Source organism: Meleagris gallopavo, chromosome 2, assembly GCF_000146605.3.
Source record: "Meleagris gallopavo isolate NT-WF06-2002-E0010 breed Aviagen turkey brand Nicholas breeding stock chromosome 2, Turkey_5.1, whole genome shotgun sequence".
NCBI classification, from domain to species: Eukaryota; Metazoa; Chordata; class Aves; order Galliformes; family Phasianidae; genus Meleagris; species Meleagris gallopavo.
The window spans coordinates 50,794,049-50,813,372 of record NC_015012.2 but is presented as its reverse complement, the minus strand read 5'-3'; the positions used below and the strand labels follow the sequence as shown (position 1 = coordinate 50,813,372).

The 19,324-nt window shown below is 35.5% G+C and overlaps 1 protein-coding gene across 1 annotated transcript in view; it reads right to left on the bottom strand.

The window, feature by feature from the left end:
- The window catches only part of REPS1 (RALBP1 associated Eps domain containing 1), a 48,072-nt gene extending 31,000 nt beyond the window's left edge, over nucleotides 1-17,072 (bottom strand). The window contains 4 exon segments of the mRNA XM_031552480.1: nucleotides 3,465-3,618; nucleotides 12,882-12,937; nucleotides 12,940-13,077; nucleotides 16,915-17,072. Of these exon segments, the coding sequence (XP_031408340.1) occupies nucleotides 3,465-3,618; nucleotides 12,882-12,937; nucleotides 12,940-13,077; nucleotides 16,915-17,035 (469 nt within the window). The 5' untranslated portion in view covers nucleotides 17,036-17,072.
- Nucleotides 17,073-19,324: the final 2,252 nt, after the last annotated feature.

The window sequence follows — 19,324 nt, the reverse complement described above, 5'->3', positions numbered from 1 at the left end:
CCTTCACTTTAAACTACAAACATAAATATAATAAGTGGTCTATCTAAACAACAAGCTGCTTGTACTTTTAAATAAAGTATGAGTTTATCTTATAAGAGCTCATTTTTCAAGTAACCTTGTGAGCTACCAAGTGCACTCCTTACCACTAATTTGTGATGGAATAAAACCAATACAAGCACAATAATAAAATGCTTTAGAGCTCTTCCCTCCCTTAATAACCGTGTCTGCCTTAAACAAGGCCAAGTATCAGTAATTACTGAAGTATTAAGTAGGAGACAGAGGACCATTCAGTGCCTTAGGACTCTAAAGAGAGAAATGAACTGTTATGCAATAGATATTCTCCATTTCTGTCCATGAAGTTTCTAGACTGCCGATTCCATGAGTCATACCAAAACTGCCCCCAATGAGGAAAATAAATCAGCACGGCTTGAAGCTGCAAATTCTCACGCATATTCAAGACATTGAAATAAAACTTGAAGGTAACACCAAAAAAAGCTGGCAGAGGTCCCATGACTGAACAGAAGATTTAATCTTTTTGACTAGTTTAAAATCATACTACAAGCATAAACTACACACAAATGCTCCGCTCTGCTTCCAGTCCAAACAAATTACAAGATGATGAAACTTAAAATAATTTTTAGCCTCTATTCTGACACACCACTCAACAACCATTTGAAGTTAAGCCAGGAGAAAGGATTCTTTCTCCCAGGTTTCTCATGGTCAGCACACTTCTAGATACTGAAGCTGGAATGTAAGATGAGTTGAAATGAACATAATTTTATCCTCTTCTGTAACTCCAGGAACAGGAGATTCTCATTTCACATTAATTCTGTTTACTTATGTATTGGGTCTGCTTGGAATTGAATTCATTTTCTTCATAGCAGCTCATATGGTGCTATGCTCTAAATATGCACCCAGAACAACACTGATTAATGCACCAATATTTTAGCTACAGGTGAACAGTGTTTGCACAGCCTCAAGCCTCTTGTTTCTTACTCTGCTCCCCTCATTGAACAGACTGGGGAGTATGTCAAAGACTGAGAGGGGACACAAGACAGATGACTCAAACTAATCAAGGAGATATTCCATACCATGTAGCATCATGCTCAGCAATAAAACATTAAAAAGGACAGGTAGTTTAGCATCAGCCATCTTTTGCTTGGGAACTGTCTGGTTGGTGACTGTCTTTGAATAATTTCTCTTTTCTTTCACTTCTTTCACTTACTAAACGTTTTTTTCTTGAACCATAAAGCTATTTTTTTTTCTTTTTTTCTGCTTTTACTCTTCCTTTCCTCTTCCTCACCCCACTGAGAGAATGTGAAGGTGTATGCTGCTTAGGCATCTACCAAGGTTAACCCACAACACCTTATAATATGAAGGGTTCAGTTACCCACTTCATCGTTCCATGAAAACTAATCTAGGAGAAGAACCAGACAGATCAGACACAAGTCAGAACCAAGACATAATGTGATTTTTAGCAGCTTTACCTTAAATGCAAATTAAACAATTGGAAGACTTGAGAGACGTGGGTTTTAATAGAATTGACAGACATTCAAAGGTGAGACCTAACCTAACCATAAACTTCATTTCATGCTATGTATTAATTAGATCTAACAGAATCACGCTCACACTTGAGAGCCTCATGCTTTGAAATGGGACCTCTGTTATCTACCATTATTCTCAGTGTTTTACAGACTATGAAATAGAAGCAGAGAGACCTGGGTTCTTATGTTTCTTGGATCACAAGTGAAATGAGATAGTCCTGCCGTAAGTCCCCTAGTGAAATAATGTAATGTCACCTGCAAATTATCTGATTATTCAAAAACATCTTATTTCAAAATAAAGATGAGTTCACAGAACTGATTTTAAGGTAAGTAACCAAAAATCTGTCTTGTTCTGCACCTTAATGTTAGAACAGCTGTTTTTCTGCAAAAACAGCTCTTTAAAATGTAGGCTGAAGAGGGAAAAAGAATGAAGAACTGTCTGCAACAGCTGAAAATCAACAAAATACAGTGTGATAGAATCATCCAGTGAACAAGGATGCCAATTTTTATTAAATATGTAAATCCAGTCCACCCTTAGCATTGGCAGAACAGACAATCATTCTTATACAGTATTTCTATATGACTTTAAACACACTGAGAATATGTTTAAATATGGAATATAAAACTCAAGTATGTTGAGCTAATTCAGTATGATATTTTCAGACTTCTGAAAATATTATCTAATAGACATCACAGGGAAAGCCCAGCCAAAAAGAAATATTAACATGGTATTACAACTTTACTTTTGAAGGGCAGTACTGAACACTTCAATGGAGTAGTTTCCATGCCTTCCAGTAGTACTTGATTGTGCACATGAGAAAAAGGCTACCAAAGAAACTTCTATTTCACCTTGCAATAAAACCAGATCAACTAAACTTTGCAAAGGAAAATAAAAAAAATCAAATAAAGAAACTGCTGAAAAATCACTAACAGCATGTTTAAACACCTGGGCTAATGCCTTAGAAGTGCTTGCATATGCAATGAGCAAACTAATAATATTTATTTTTATTCTAAATTGACTAACATGTACTTGAAAATATTAAAAACAGCTACATCAACTCATGCATAAAACCAATTTAATTTCTAAATGTCACTGAAGATACATTTCGTTTCTTTATTCAGTCAATTATAACAACAGAATACCTGGTTCTATGAATGCTTATAACAATTAAAAGGGGATATACTGAATGATCAACCTGGAAATACCAAGACTGAAATAAATAAACCAGTAAACCACACCTCAATCTGAAATTACAATTTATAAAATGTTTCATTTTTGATAGTCATAAATGTCACATTAATTACTATTACTCCACTATTCCCAAGTGTTTTAAATTGAGCAGATTATCAGAAAAAGAAACAGAACTTCTTCATATTTAAGATTTTAAGGGAAAAAACTTTTTGCCACCAGAGCACAGTGATACAATAGCGAAAGTCTTCACCTTAAATGAAGAGAACAAAAAAGGTTAACCTACAGAGAAAACAAATGATTTTACTTTGATACATTTGAGATACAGTAGCTTCAGCTACATTTACATGAACTTTAAAGAAAACGTTAAGAGAATTAATTTTTTCAACAAATCATCTGATCCATCAGAAACAATTCAAATAATACATTATCTGCCTCCTTCCTTTGAGCTGCTCGTATCTCTGGGCGTGCTGGCATCTCCTGTCAATAGGACATCAGCTTCATATTACAACTTTTCACTTTAATACTCTTCCCTCTCTCCAAACTAAGCATTTTCTGTACTACGCTGAAAAACAGATCTGTCACAAATAAAGCCACAGATTCCACAATGCTGACACCAGCATGAAGATTTGAATCTACAACCAAGTTTCCAGAATTGGAAAACAGAAATGCACCATCTTAAATTCTACAACTTTGGGTTATGGTCAAAGCATGACAGAAGACATTTATACCTGGTTGTGCTTCACTAAATGGAGCCCAAAAAGGCCCAGGTCCAGCAAGAGGTCGTTCATTATTCCCTCCGCTGGGATGGCGATTGTGCTTCCTCCATGTGTGTGGAGAGGTTGGTGGGGATTGCTGTGGTGAAACAACTGGAGATGTGGACTCCTAATAAAACAAAGGAACTTTTTAAGTTTTGTACTGTATAGCTAAATATATAAAAGCCTATCCATAACCATAATTTCTAGAAACAATCATCAATATAGTTAAAATATACTTGGATAAAGACAAATCTCAGCACTTATTAAAATGAGGGAACAGATGTCAGGTACAGCATAAGTAGCACCAGACACATTCATTTAAAAAAAAAAAACAAAAAAAACACACAACTAAGCAGGCATTCTCAGGACAACAGCAATGCCAAGTTAAATGACTTAGTTTCAAAAGAAACTTATTCAAAAAACTCATTTTCACTTGTGATAAAAGTTGCATTTGAACCCAGATCTCAAAAGAAAGTTATTTATTATACAAGCAATGATCATACCTAACTGTCATCAAGTGACTCATAATCCAAATTATCTTCTTTTAAAAAAGAAATCCAAATTAAACACTGAAAAACATAGCAGACATTATTTTTAAATGTGCAAAAAATGTAGATGTATTTTTTTTCCAAATAATTATGCCCATTATGATATATTTCTTTGTTGCACAGGTTAGAAGGTAGTTCTGTCCTAATTTTAAGGCTTTTCTTTACCACTGTATTCTTCTATTTCATCCCTTAACAGACAGGAAAATAGAATCACATATGTATCAGTTCTCATGAGACATTCAGATCAACAGATAATTCCACTTGGAAGAAAATAACAAAAGAAATAAATTGAACAAAGTGAAGTATTCACAGCATAGAAGTTTGCTATGCCTCTCAACTTTAGCTAAATGGGTAGGTGAAAACCAGTACAAGCAGTACAGCAAGATAGCAAGATTCAGCTCTGAATTTCCTGGGAAGTAAATGTGCTAAAAATCTCAATATCTTTTTCAGCAGTAGACAAAAATATATGTTTGGAACTCTTTTGCCTGATTATATTAAGTGATATAACCTTTATTTACCTTTCCAATTCACCCACAAGATACACACTGTAAATAATTTCAAGGATTTACTAACACATGTGAATGTATACGATAACATAACTCCTATTAGTTTCAAAGACAGCTATCCAAATAAACTAAAAGCCACACAAATATACCCAGGAAATAGCTTCCTAACAACTGCTAATGTGCTATCAAATACTACAGACAGATTGACTGTAGGTTTCCACATGATTCCCAAAACCTGATTTACTTTGCTAAATATTCAAAGGCCATTTTGTCTTATAACAACAACATTACATCTATAAAAAACTAAAAGTCAAAGTGCCATAAAACTAGCTTTTTTCCAAGCAACATACATTCTAAAACAACACACATTTAACAAAGTTTAAAGATCATGATGACAGGTTAGGTTCTAATGTGTTGATGTAACCTCTCTCTCCCATTTCTTTTCTTTTGATTTCTGTCTTCCCAGGGATACGGGGCCAGCACGGTCGATTCTGCAATTGAGGTATTTGCTAAAAATCAGGACCATTGAGTCAGATTTCTTCAATTAAAGCTCCTAGACCACATCATTTCCAGTATTTCACTGAGAGTATTTAAACTGACGCCTACATATATTTGCAAACAGTGTTACAGAGTGGCTGAGAGCAGTAAAAACTCATTTACATTTTTAATTCATGGACCATCCAATGGCATAGTCACCATTTTCCACAATATCTCTACCAGTCAAGATTATTATGGCAGTTACTCACTGCTCTGAAATTTGCCTGAAGTTGCTGCTTCTTAGCATCTTACTTGACAAGAAATTATAAGTGATAGTACATGGGACAGTGATCAGAAGGAGCCAGGGTACGGTTAGAGGAATAACCATTCAATCTCATTTCTAGCTTCCAAGCTGCAAATGGCATTCTGGAAGCTAGAAATGAGGTTGAATGGTTAGTCCACTCAGAACAACAGAGCAATAGGTTTTTGGAGAGCCATGATGATACATCACTGATGATAATGACAAGCTCCCTCTTTCCACTGGTATAGAAGATATTTTTTTAAATCAAAAAAGTTTTTAAAGATATTTGAATTTTTAGACTAAAGACCATGAGTAAACCTAGGGACTGCTATGCTTGGTCACAGACATTTTTCATTTGCTCTGGTATTTTTATTCCAGAAAGTTAGATGGTCCAAAAGGACACAGAAGAAATCCTGAAGCAGACAGATGCACGATAGCCTACATAAAGGAAACCCATTCAGTACTTCTAGTAACTGGATGTGAACATCTACTTTTCACACACTGCCCTCGTGAAGCAGCCTTGCCTTGAGGAAGGTGACAACTGTCACTATTCAGTCATAATGTTCAAGCTGTTGTAAATATGATCTTCAGCTTATTCTTCCAAACACTTGCTTTCCATGCAATTCTATAAAGTAGGTAATGAAGGTAAACAGATCACAAAGAGCAAGAGAAGCATAATGGTTAACCTTGTTCTCAATGTACCAGTCAATGTTATATCAGAATTATAAACATCTACAGATTTCCCACAATTAATCTGGAGCTTCAGCTTATGGACTTCAAAATTATTAAACAGAAGAAAATATGCAAATCTGATGTCAAAAAGCTTCTGGAAGGACTTGCCACATCTTCAACTTCATTATGAGACATTTCCAAAACATTTTCAACCCATTTAACATAGCATTACTGTGGCAACATCTTATCCCCGTGTAACCCCAGTCCTTCCCTCCCACCACTCCTCACAGCTATTGAGCTAGCCTACTAGAAGCCGCAGGCATTTGAACATCTTTAAAATGTATATTATATATATAAATGGCTTAGCCAAAATACTGATGGTTAGATGCAAGTGTAAAGGAGGAAGATGCAGGCCAGGAAAGACTGAGAACTGTAGAAACATCGACTCAAACACAGTAATAATCATGGAAAAGATTTACTGAAATGAACTACATATAGGTTAATTCAGCACGTGTGTGTGTGTGTGTATATACGTGAGCTACTAGGTGCATACATGCCTCTTCAGTTGATAAAAAGAAGTTACAACTTTAATACACTCATGCCTAAGAAAGTGGGGTTTGTTGTACAAAGTTTTTGCTTTGATTTTGCACCAGGGTTCCAGCTTTAATAAACAGGCTTCATTTAAACAACCTTTGTTTCTCAATTGTACAAACTCACAAAATATGCTGTTTATGAGAGCATAAGCTGCAGTTGAGAAGATGGTATGTTCATTCTCATCCATCCAATCTATTACTAAAGGAACTAACCTTAAAAGCCTGAAATATCCATGACTAAATTTTCGTAAGAGCATTAGGATACAGTACCCACCTGGAGCACTATTCCAAATCCTAATATGTAACAATTGCAACAGATCTGTAACTTCAGGACAATGATAACTCAGTAGTTCAATATCATCATATTTAACAGAAGTTACCCACCTAATCTCTTTGAGAACTTTAGCAATTTTACCCATCTGCATACTGTAGTCAATGTATCATTTATTAAATTAGCTACTATTAAAATCCTATTTTGCTAAACTGTTTTAACACTTTCATAGCAATTCCATTAAAACATTTAGAACAAGATTTAATTTCTATCCAAGCAGAACTCAATAAAAGCAATAGTAATTGTAACATTCTTCTTTCTACTATCTTATTCATTGCTACGTCATTGCGGAAAAGATAAAGAGATGTAAATAAAAGCAAGCTGAGATAGATAGTTAACCAACATCTTAACCTTAAATCAATCCAGCAACTAATTATAAAAAAAATACAGTTACAGTTAACAGGCAAAAATCAAGTAATTCATCTTAAAAAAAAAATTACATTTAAAATAATAAATTTAACCTTAGTTGTTAAAAAAAATCATGACTTTTGTTAAATTGGAATTACTAAACACTATGAAAGGCTTGAACTTGGACCTTTTTGGAATGATGAGCAGTAACTAAAAACAAGGTGCTAATCAAAAAAAGGTGTTATATGGTTCCAAAAGAAGAACTGTAGTGAATGTAAGTCAAACTGGTGTAAGGCAACACAATACCGTACTAAAGCAACACTGGAGTGATCTCAACCTCAAAAGGAAATTGCAAGCATACATGAGTCAAAAGGGATTATAAACCTTTTCCTGGATCTCACACCTCAGGCCAGAAGAAAGCCTCCTAAGGAGAACTCCAGAGACAATGAAGCCAGACATGGTATCCGAAGGGTAGCTCTAAGGGTGTTGTGGTCCAGGTCCTGACACCACACAGCCTGCATAAGAGTCAGGGAACAGATCCATTATGAAGAAAGATTGTGCTAGAGATGGTAATTGCATTGCAGAACCCGTGGTTTTGTAATCAACTAGTACTCATATTGAAGAATAAAATAGTTCAAGATTCAATGTGAGCTTCTCTACATGAAGCACTATACATTTTTTAGATTGGGAGGTGTGGTTCAGCCAACTGGAAACTTGTTGGACCTCAACAGTCTTACAAGTTTTAGTTTTGAAGAAGGCAACTAAAAACCCAGAGATAAATGGAGAGGAGATAAATCACAGCACCGGAAATTTTACTCAAGTTTCTTCAAAAATTTTGAGACAAGGAATTGTGCTGAATTTAACCTGAACTTTGCTATACTTCACTGTGGTGCCATACAAGATAATTCCAATAATCTGGAGTTTAATACAAGAATCTAATTTGCAAAAGAAATGGCTAAAGAATGAACCACAGTAGCATGAGAACCATATGACAAGTGAATTTTCTAATAATGCTGCTGAAAGACTGTTTTGGGGAGTCACCAAACTTGATACTGCAGGTAAATGCTTATGCACACAAGCACACTAATGAACTTTGACAGTAAATGTGAAGGAGGCATTATAAGAATAGATTATTTTGAGGACAAAGATAACTACACTATCAAAATATCAAGTACAAAATAGTTTTTCAAAGAATAGAAATTAATAGTGAAACGAATAATGAGAAGCAACCAATTGAAAGTAGAAGACTGGATGCATAGCTCAACTGTCAGACCACTATTATGTCAATATGACAGATCCGCTTTCTCCACAGCTGCTAAGACGTATGAGGTGAGAAACTCATAGGAAGTAATTTATGAAATAATACTAATACTGGTGAGATCTCATTTGAAACTAGAACTGTAAGTCTGGTCAGGCAATTTCAATGAGAATAAACTCAAACTGGATCAAGGGCAAAGAAGGATTACAAGGATTACCGTGAGCTATTTTGTTAAACAAAACAGATTACAGATTTTGTCAAGCAAAATGAATAGTAAATACTGGTGGCGTTCTGCAAGAAACACAAAAGACAAAGTTGTTAAAATAACAAGTAATACCTGACCTGAGGAGAGTTAAGTGGGAATTCTAAATTCCCACTAATATTCCACCATATTCCCATTAAGATGCAGGAACAGTTTTCCCCAACACTGACAGTGCAGATAAAATGTCTGTTTTAAAAGAGAATCCTGATTGTTTTTAAAAATAATTATCTATTACAATTGCACATGACAACAGAGGAACGGTGATTTTCTAGACAAGGAATTGCACAACATTTGACCTGAACTTCAGTATATTTCAGTGTGGTGCCAAAAGAGAGAATTCCAACATTTGGAATACTAATACATAAATCCAAGTTGCAAAATAACAACTCAGACTCAGTGACAAAAGAGGTTTTTCTCAGCTTTATGTTCCTAAGCAATTTATTTAATACCATATATTTTTATCTGGAATTACCTGTTCAATCTACTAAACAAAATTTAAGAGAAATGCTATATTGGCAAACCTTAGAAAAATACCCCACAACTTCCCATGTAGTTACAAATGTTGAAGTGATCCAGTATCCATGTGTACCAATTTTGAGCTGCACTGATATAGCAATAGTTCAACACAATCTGGCTTTTTAAGTGTTATGCTTAATGCACATATAAGAAAAATGCATACCTTCAATTTTACATTTTATTTTCATCTGGACACAGCAATGTTTCACCTTATAGCATTTGCTACGTAGTTTTTACCTGCTAGAGCCTTTACCAATTCAATCTAGTTCCTGTCCCTTTCCTGAAAAAGGCTGTAAACTAAGTAAAAGTATCCTAAAGTGGTACCTGGCTCACTATCTGGATCACATTTAAAGACACTAAAAAATCATCTGCTTGTTGATTTTTAACAACAAAATGCAAAGCATGCAAAGATAGCATCTAACAGACTGATACCGAAAGCTTTTAGTCATAGGTAAATTAGTTTTAGAAGAAGGAAGCAGCCAGCGACATTTTGATTAGGGAGTATTTCCTATGAAATGAGTTTCAGAACATTTATTAGTCCCTTAAAAATGTTTTAAAAGGATCAAAAGGTCCTAAACTTACTAGGAGGTTTTAAAAAAAAAATAAAAATGCACAAGAACTCGGCAGAATCCTGTTTCTCAAGGTTGGCCTAATTTAAAAGTTTAGTAGTATAGCTGCCATTACCCACATACAAAACTATGTATACAGTCCATGACTAACATAACCACGTGAACAAAACTGCTCATACAGATGTCACAGTGACAGCAGAAGTTTTGATCTGCTTATTGTCTATTTGGCAACAAGAAATGACACCAGTAGAAAAACCTATTTCCTCCCAGTGTTTTATGTCCAGTAAGGTGTGCAGTCAACACACCGTTTAGTTAGTAAAGGTTTCTTAGTTGCCTTTACTCTTAAAATCAGTTCAGTAGCTTCCTGAGTGTGACTTCTGTTATCTACTATGCATACCAGCAATATTAGAGAAGATAGAAACTTCTGACTAGTGCTCCATTTACATAACACCATTATAAACTAAAAATCTCACCACAGAAATAGCAACAGAAAAAAACAATATTCCTGCATTTGCCCTGTACTTACTGTAAAAGAAACCTCATTTGTAGCTCCTGTCTGGAAACAGAACTTGATTTCAATTTCCTGATACCTTGCTGTATCTGAGTGAAGCTCCAAATAATCAATGATAATAATAACACTGTCAAAATAATATATCAAAGTTTTTTATATTTCAGCACACAACACCCTAAATGAAGTTCTTTTACATAGGCTACTTGTAATTATGAAATATTAATCCGTGTGACATTTCACAACATAGAAAATGGCACATGGATGTAACCATCCTTTAAAGATCAGGGCCAAGACAGTACATGATTTCACTTAAATATTTTAGTCAGAGTACTTCATGAAATCAAAGCACTTTGAAGTGGCAGGTATATTGCCAAAGTCAGTATATAGTTTAAGGAAAAAAAATAAATCATATTTCAGAGTCACTACTAGAGTATCTAACAACTAAGTGACAAGCTCTGTAAGTGAAGTATATAATCACAAGACACTTTAATTCCTCCAGAAATAAAAGTGACCTCTAGGAAAATGATGTGCTATAATTTGCTTCTCAACCTTCAGTAACTTTGATCTTGAAAAAGATGGCATGTAACATTGTCTGGACCTCCTTCTACATATAACAAATCTAAGCATTATCTCCAGGTAAAGACAACTTGATCAGCAATTTCTAGGAAAAAAAAATGTCCTCTAGTCATTTATTATCTATTTGGGGTAAAAAAAAACAAAAAAAAAAACCAACCCACTCAAACAATTAGTATTTATATGGTTAAGTGAGAAACCTGGGGGGGTACCAATCCCATTCTCAGTCTAAGGGGATTCAAATCCTCTGTACCACTCTAACATAATGTCCCAAAAATAAACATTAGACCAAGATGGGCAGCTTGAACAGACTTGTTATACAGTCAGAAACGTAAGAACCAACAACAGAAGAGGTAGTTTTATAACTGGGTACAAAATCTGACAGTACTTCCCTGATGTTCTGAACCATAAATACAACTTAAAACGGTTGGACTCAATGCTGTATTGAGCTACATTTACTTCAAGAGACTATTTTCTGGTATAGATCTCTCAAAGCACTTGTACACAGGGCTCCTTTATTTTGCACAGAGATACCAGGCTGCTTAAAAAAGCCAAGTCAGCAAACTGAAATTTGGATCCTCATATGCCTTTGTGAATATGCGGCTTCTGTCAGAACTTGGAGATCCCAAATACTAGACTTTGTTGCTTTGAAGTTAGACCAGGACAGATTCCTGTATTAAATTTCAGTCATTCACTAGAACTCAAAAATGAATAGAAGTATACAAATCAACCAAAAATCAACCAAAAAAAAAAACCCTCAAAAATCCAATCAACCTAAAATCCCATCATCAGATAAATGGATCATAGACCTCTCTAGAACTGTATTTCAAACACACCTCCTCAAAGCCAAACAAAAACAAGCTATCTTCAAATCTACTGTAAGAGCTCATTTCATTACTGTCTCCACTTCCAGTCTGGAAGGAAGTGACCATCACTGATTATGGATGGCCTCTGCCAATTTATGTTTTGGTTTTCAATTGGGTTAGCCTGGACTACTCCAAAGAGATTAATAAATGAGAGAACATAAGAAACATTTCAAAGTTCCTTGATTCTCTATAAAATCTGCCCAGGAAAGAGCATACCACAGCAGAAAAGAAACAGGGCATTCAACAGCTACACACAGATACAAAATTCCAGGAAAACACAGTATTCAAATGTAGTGTTCTTGCTTTGGTAAAAAGAACTGTCACAAAAAAAATTTCCCCATGGAAAGCGAACATAAAGACTAAATAACAAAGAATTGTGAGGAAGCACAAAGCCACAAGCCTGTACAGTTTTCTTTTATTCAGATTCCTGAAGATGAAGTAGCTGAACATGAGAGAACCAGTGAGCAAAAGGAAATCAGTTTTCTCATCATTATAATACAATGAAAAACTACACAAAAACTTCTGTGCATTTGTTATTTCTGGCTCTCACCTTCTCTAATTAACAATCAAAATCCTGAACAATAGCGTGTAAGGCAGAGAGAAGTCACTGTGAGATTTTTCTAAACAAAGTAGTTCAGGTTTAAAGGTATGACAGCATATTGAAGGACTAGACATCCAGTCTTCCATGGCACTCAGTAACACTGTTGTGAAGACCAGGAAGCTGATGTGAACTCTGACAAACTAGGCAATAGTATCTCAATGATTACAACTTGATAGTTATCACATCCTACACATTACTTCTTTTTTTCCTGTCTCAATTATCACCAATATTTCAAACATACAAGAACGCATTAAACCCTCCTACACACAAATATTACAGATGTGTACTGTTTACACACAGACACAATATGTTTTTAATTATTATTATTATTATTATTATTATTATTTTTTTTAAAGGAACTACATTGGAAGTAACAGAGTTAAAAAACACTATCAGACTGATACCTACGCAGCAGATTAGTGGTTAAGGGTCCCATTTAATTTTTTAAGTTTATTTACCTGTTGATCACTTGATGTACGTTGCTGAACTGCATCATGGCTCACAGAGCCTTTTTGACTTGTATCCTGCCAGGTGGAGGAGGAATCACACCTGAATAAGAAGCTGGGTTATCAGCATCTGAAGAATACAAGGCCGTGTGTCTTGATTCTTGTTCATTTTTTGACACAACAAATCTGGGAAGAGGGAGATCCTTCACTGTTTAAAAAAAAAAAAAAAAAGAGAGAGCAGGCCATTTACTATATACAAGTATGAATTATAAAAATAAAATATGCACTTTATTTTGTAGTTGAAATTTCACGCATGCCTCAATTATTTAGACATTGAGACTGTTGTTATCGCCAACCCCTTCAAGTCAGAAAACAGCAAGTGCCTTTTCTGCACCATACTTCATGATTCTGCTACCCAAGTTCTAATACAAGACTTCACACCTCCTTCACACAAGCTCCATTAACTTAACACTTTCCACTATAAGTCTGCACAAAATGCAGTAGCAATCATACAATCTAGACTTAGCTCTTTTCTGAGTTACATCAACATTCATTACTCAAGTTTGATTAGCAATATTTTTAGAAATTGCCATTTCTAGATATTTATCATTTATATATAAATATTTAAAATTAGGTTGTTTTCATTAAAAAATGGTTCATCAGCAAAACAAATGCTAAAGTATAGCAGTGTTCACCATCATCTTTAGTGAGCTGCTGTCACAGTTGCATTTATAGTAGATAATACAATTTAGCCTTATTAAAAAGATGGCAAATATTGCTTGAACATGTGTGTGTACACCTTTCTATATGAGAAGCTAAACTAGTTGTTTTAATGGAATACAACTGGGAATATTCTACTATGAATTTCTTTTTTTTAAATGAACACCTAACCTTCCACAAAAACTTTCTAACCAAAAAAAAAACAAAAACCAAAACCAAAACCAGAAGGTCCTTAGCTTTATGGTTTACAACTATGTAAGTGTTCTATTTCTCACTGCAAAACTTGTACCATTTTTCTGAATCCCAATCAGATTTCTCACTAGTCCACTGTGAATCAAAATAAACTGAATTTGCCACACACATTACTCATCTTTGCTGTGTTGGAAAAGCAGTTTACAGTATGGGTCGAGTTCAATTCCTCCCAGGGGTTGCTATATGTAGATTACATAAGAACACTAGAACTTCTTCTGATACAAGGGAATTCTATTTTGAGTCTACTGCCTGCTCCAACATAAGGTTTTGGCATGAAGTATCCAGCACTATTTCACAAAATAGCATCCAAAGCTCACCAGGAACAGAAAACACAGCACTGTCATCTTTAAAAACAAGACTAGAAAATGCAGATTTGTTCTTACTGTACTACTAAACTTTTATGTGGCAACTGAAAAAAATGCAGTTTTTTACTTCTCTTCTGATTTTTCCCCATAACAGCAGAAAAATCACATTTTAACATTACTTTTGTTATAATTCAGAAATCACTGAATTATAAATGTTACAGTAGTTATTAATGGAAATACGATATTAAATTAGAAAAATTTATAAAAGTTCTCTGTATTTCTCAAGCCCACATCTTTATTAACATTTTCTTCCACCAAAACCAGCATTCTATACTTAGAAAACAAACATTACTTCTGAACAGATACTGCTCATTAATGTCTCAATTTTTAGCTTACTGGAAGGAAAATTTGCTGGGATAGCAAAAATAAAAAACAAACCAAGCAGTCAGACTTAGAAGCCTGTAGTATAATAAAGCCAGTATTTTTAGTAAGTTTACTTTTTTTTTTATTTTTAGTAAGTTTTTACACCTGTGTAATCATGAAAGCACTTGGTTAATTGAAAATCAACTGGATAATAATTATATTAAATGGACTTAGAACCCCAAATCTGACTGTAGTCTGCACTCAGTAATTCACATAAAACCAGCCTCCTGCTTGCTGAAGAGGAACGCAAGGAACCAAAGAGCAAAAGAAAAGGGAAGGGGAGAGAAAACACAGAATAGTGAAAAAGACATCCACTGAATAAAAAATATGCATAGTATACAGGAATAAAAAGCCGTCTTGAAGTAAAATCTTTAAATATTTCACTTTGAAGAGAAAAAGAGCATAAAGGATGGCTCTAACAATTCCTCTTCAAGCTTCCTCAGATGGACTGTGGATAGAGCCCTGCTGACCAGGCTACTGAACCATAATTTTCAAAGGAAGATAACCCAAGCTCAGAATCATTATGAATCTTTCAGCCTGCTATATTTTAGCTATTTAGTAGCTGCAGCAAAATTTCTTGAACTACTCTAGGAGCAGGGACTTCATAGAGAAGACTAGAACCACTGCAACCAAGGCAACAGACAACCAAAGCTAAAAACAGCTAGGGTAAAAATAAATGTTCTGTCGATTATACTTGTTGTATTTAGTAGGTTTGGAACGAGCTACAGAAAATTACTCCTAGAAGTCTAGAAAACATGACAAGTATTTCTGGCTCTGCAATAAATCAAGGAAACATATTCCATCACAAATTCCAGTTTTCATTTTTTGGAATTCTGTACTTCATTTTGATTCTTTCCTTCAAATTTCTTCTGATACAACCCAAGCTTTTTTTTTTTTTGTATTAAAAAACTCAATTAAGGTATCTTACATTAAAATAAATCAAGCACACGAAAGCACTGAAATAAGTTACATACGGAGATTGTAGTATTTGTCTTCTTTCATGGGCGTTTGATGAGAAATCCCACCATTGTTTATCAAGTTAGTTTAACCAGATATTAGGAATTGAAGGTCCCTTTTCCAACTCACTGATTCTAGGGCATTCTGCAATAATTTGCCAAAGCTTTAGAACTCCGGAACATTCAGCTCAAGAACTAGTGAAACAGCTTATAAGCATGGTGATATATGAGCAGAAAGGAACTTCAATACTAGCAAAGTGTTGAATAAAACCATGCACTTTTTCAAAAAGCTACAGGAAACATAGAAGTAGTATAAACTGTTTGTAGAAGCCTATAATAAAAATAACTGTAAAGCATGTGATGATTCTTTACTCCTTCATAGGACTGAAGTATTTGACAAAGCTATTAGATTGTTTTTACTGTATTCTCCTTACTTACTTGGCTTAACCTATACTCTTCAGAATAAAAGAAAGCTTAGGAGCTTTTAATATTATCAGTATACACAAATTCTACTGTAGAATTCTACATGAAATCTACACGAATTCTACAGTAAAATCCACTACAGTAATCACTCAAATTCAAAGCTGCATTCGAAAACTAAAACCTGGATTGCGTACTTGCTGCAAAAGGCTGCAGTGGCTTACAACCCTGTACATCACCTTCCCAAATCTCTTTTCATCTCACATAGCAACATGGACACATGGATTTGCTTACATCACTCAGAAAGCTACAGCAGAGCCTCAAGGCACTTTGTGCTGCTCTGAACATTCATCCTAAAAATGAGTCTCTCCTATTCTTGTTACCCACATCATACCTGATCTTGAGAAAACAACAGCTGTTCTGTTTGATAAAGGAACTTTTCACAGATGAGGTCTTTTAATTAAAATATCTTAAGCTATTAATCTTGATATTTGGGCTACAGAAGGGAAAAAACTCAGAGCAAGTGCAAAGGAATGTAGCTTTGGAAAAGTAAAGTTTGCATTTGTTACTATCGACGTTCCAAAAACTAAGCATGTACAAAAGTATGCAAATGTTACACTCCCCTTCTCCTTCAAATTCTCATTGCTCCAATTAATACTTTATTCAGTGGGTACAGTCACAAGTTATCACATATTCGTCTATAGAATTAACTTGTACTTAACACAAAAGTCAGTAGAATTTGTCCACTTGGCCCATGATAACAGTACTTACCTCAATGAACAGGAGGTAAGGTACCTCATCTTACATTTACTGCTTAAGAATAGACTGCCTCAGTCTCTCCATAACTGGTATTTTTAGATTATCAACATGTACAGAAAGACAAACCACATTAATTTACAAGATTGCTCTCCCAGATTCTGTAAGCAAAGTACAACTCAAAACCAACCCACTCTCCCTCCTTTGCTTTACCTGTATTTAAGCTTTCCACTCTTAGAGGGAGACCTGACTGGGCCACAGCAACGAGTTTCAAAGCAATATAAAATTGACTTCTTCCAAAATAGCCAAGTCTTGTTGCACCACAGAGCTCCATAATCTGCAACAAAACACAGTTACTTCTATGAGGAAACTTAAAAATACAAATTGTTCTAACGAGGCAATTTCATACATTCAAAAGCAGTAGATCTTGCGTTAAATGCATTAAACAACTTTATATGGAATCCCTATACAGTAGATGGCAAGACTTAAAGCATATGATATTCTTTACAGCCAGCAAAAGTTCCAAGTCTAAAACTGAAGTTTCCTTCAATTTTCTTTTTCCTTTCACCTCTTTTTGTGGTTCTACACATTTGATGGAAAAGAACAGAACATGCTAGCTGCCAAGGGTCTTCAGAAAAAAGAAAATTCCAAAAAACCCACACAACTAGAAAGCCCATAAGAATCCTACTTCACCACTAACTATTCTATTAGCAGCTATACTGTCTTTGTTTCTTAAGCAACTGCTACAGAAAATCTACTTTTAAGAATGTTCAACATTTTTAGAATTATGCTGATTGCTAGATGTAATTCAGAAACTAAATGAGGATTTTCAAGTAATCACCATACAAAATTGAAAAGCACATTACTGATCATATCGGAGAAATGGTCCTGCCCCTTATTTCTGCCTGAAAATTTCCATAACTTTAGAATTTATAAAAAGTGAACAAATGTTCATAATTTCAAATGCTATCTTCTATCCTACTCTGATATGTTTGAAACAGCTCAACTTCTAACTTGTAAGGTTAACCTATAAAGCATTCATTCAGAACACAAAGGACTATTTACCACCATTCACAGTATTTTCCATTCAGAGAGATCTAGACAGGTCCCAGTTGTGGGTCCAGGAGAACCTCATGAGATTAAAAGAAAAACAAAAAACAAGGGCACCCAGGTCACAACATCCCCCACTATCCCAGTAAGCTGGTAGACAAGAAGATTGAGCACAGCCCCACTGAAAGTGACTTAGAGGTACTGGTGGATGGCAGGTTGGATGTGAGCCAGCAATGTGCCCTCACAGTCCAGAAATCCAACCATATCCTGGGCTGCATAAAAAGAGGCATGGCCAGCAGGTTAAGGAAGGTAATCCTGCCCCTCTGCTCTGTGCTGGAGAGACTTCACCAGAGGTACTGCATCCATCCAGACGTGGAATTCTCAGAACAAGAGAGAGACAGACCTATTGAAGTGTATACAGAGGAGGGTCACAAAAATGATTCTGGTGTGGAACATCTCTACAAGGACAAGCTGAGAGCTGGAGACGTTGAGCTTGGAGAAGAGAAGGCTCTAGGGAGACCCAATGCCCTTGGTGATACTCAGAGTCAGGCTGGACAGGTCTCTGAGCAGTTTCATCTAGCTGGAGATATTCCTCTTCATTGTAGGAGAGTTGGTCTCATGGGCCTTTAAAGGTCCCTTCCAAAACACACATACACCAGGACAGGCAGAGAACGCAGAACTTCAGTTTCTTCAAACAATGAGACCATATGTTCTATTTAATTTAAGAAATACAGCACAAAAGTGAAGTTATCCTATTCCTTTCTTCCCTTTGTGCTATGTAATGCAAAGGCGATCCTATATCTTTTGTTATGAAATTATACAAATGTTGGTCCTTCCCAATGGCAGCCATGTATTCAAACATGCTGACTGCACTCCCCCAACTTCCGGGGCCTGCAAATTTGATACAGGTACACTCCTGCTTCTGAAAGTCGTTGGCAAGATGACACATCCCAAATCTGACTAAGTTCAATAATCCACTCTTTAACACATAGAGCAGTCTCATCTAGACTGTAATGACTCAAACGAGATACAATGATCCTGTTGGACACCATCATGAAAGCCTTGCTGAAGTCAAGGCAAATGATATTAGTGCTCTTCTCCCCTCACCTAGTTCTATTGTCTTTCCATCACAGCAGGCCATTTGCTTGACAAGTATCCTTGGTGAATCCACACTTGCCAATCCCAGTCACTACTTTTGCCTTCCTCTTCTGAGAAATGGCTTCCAAGTGGACTTGTTCCATAATTTTCCCAGGGACTAAAGTGTAGCTGATCAGAATGAAGTTCCCTGAACCCTTGCTCTTCCTGAAGATGGCTGCAATCCGTCTTTCTTCTGTCACCAAGGCCCTCTAATCTTCACAACAGTTCAAAGCTAAAGCAGGCTTGCGATGACATTCACTTGCTCTCACAGTATTTTTGGAATCATCTGGTCCTATGAACTTGATATGTAACCAAGCTACTCTAGGGAACCTGCTTTAGCAGAGGGGTTCGACTAGATGATCTCCAAAGGTCCCTTCCAACCCCTATGATACTGTGATATTTTTTGAGACATCCATCTTCTTACATTACTACAAGT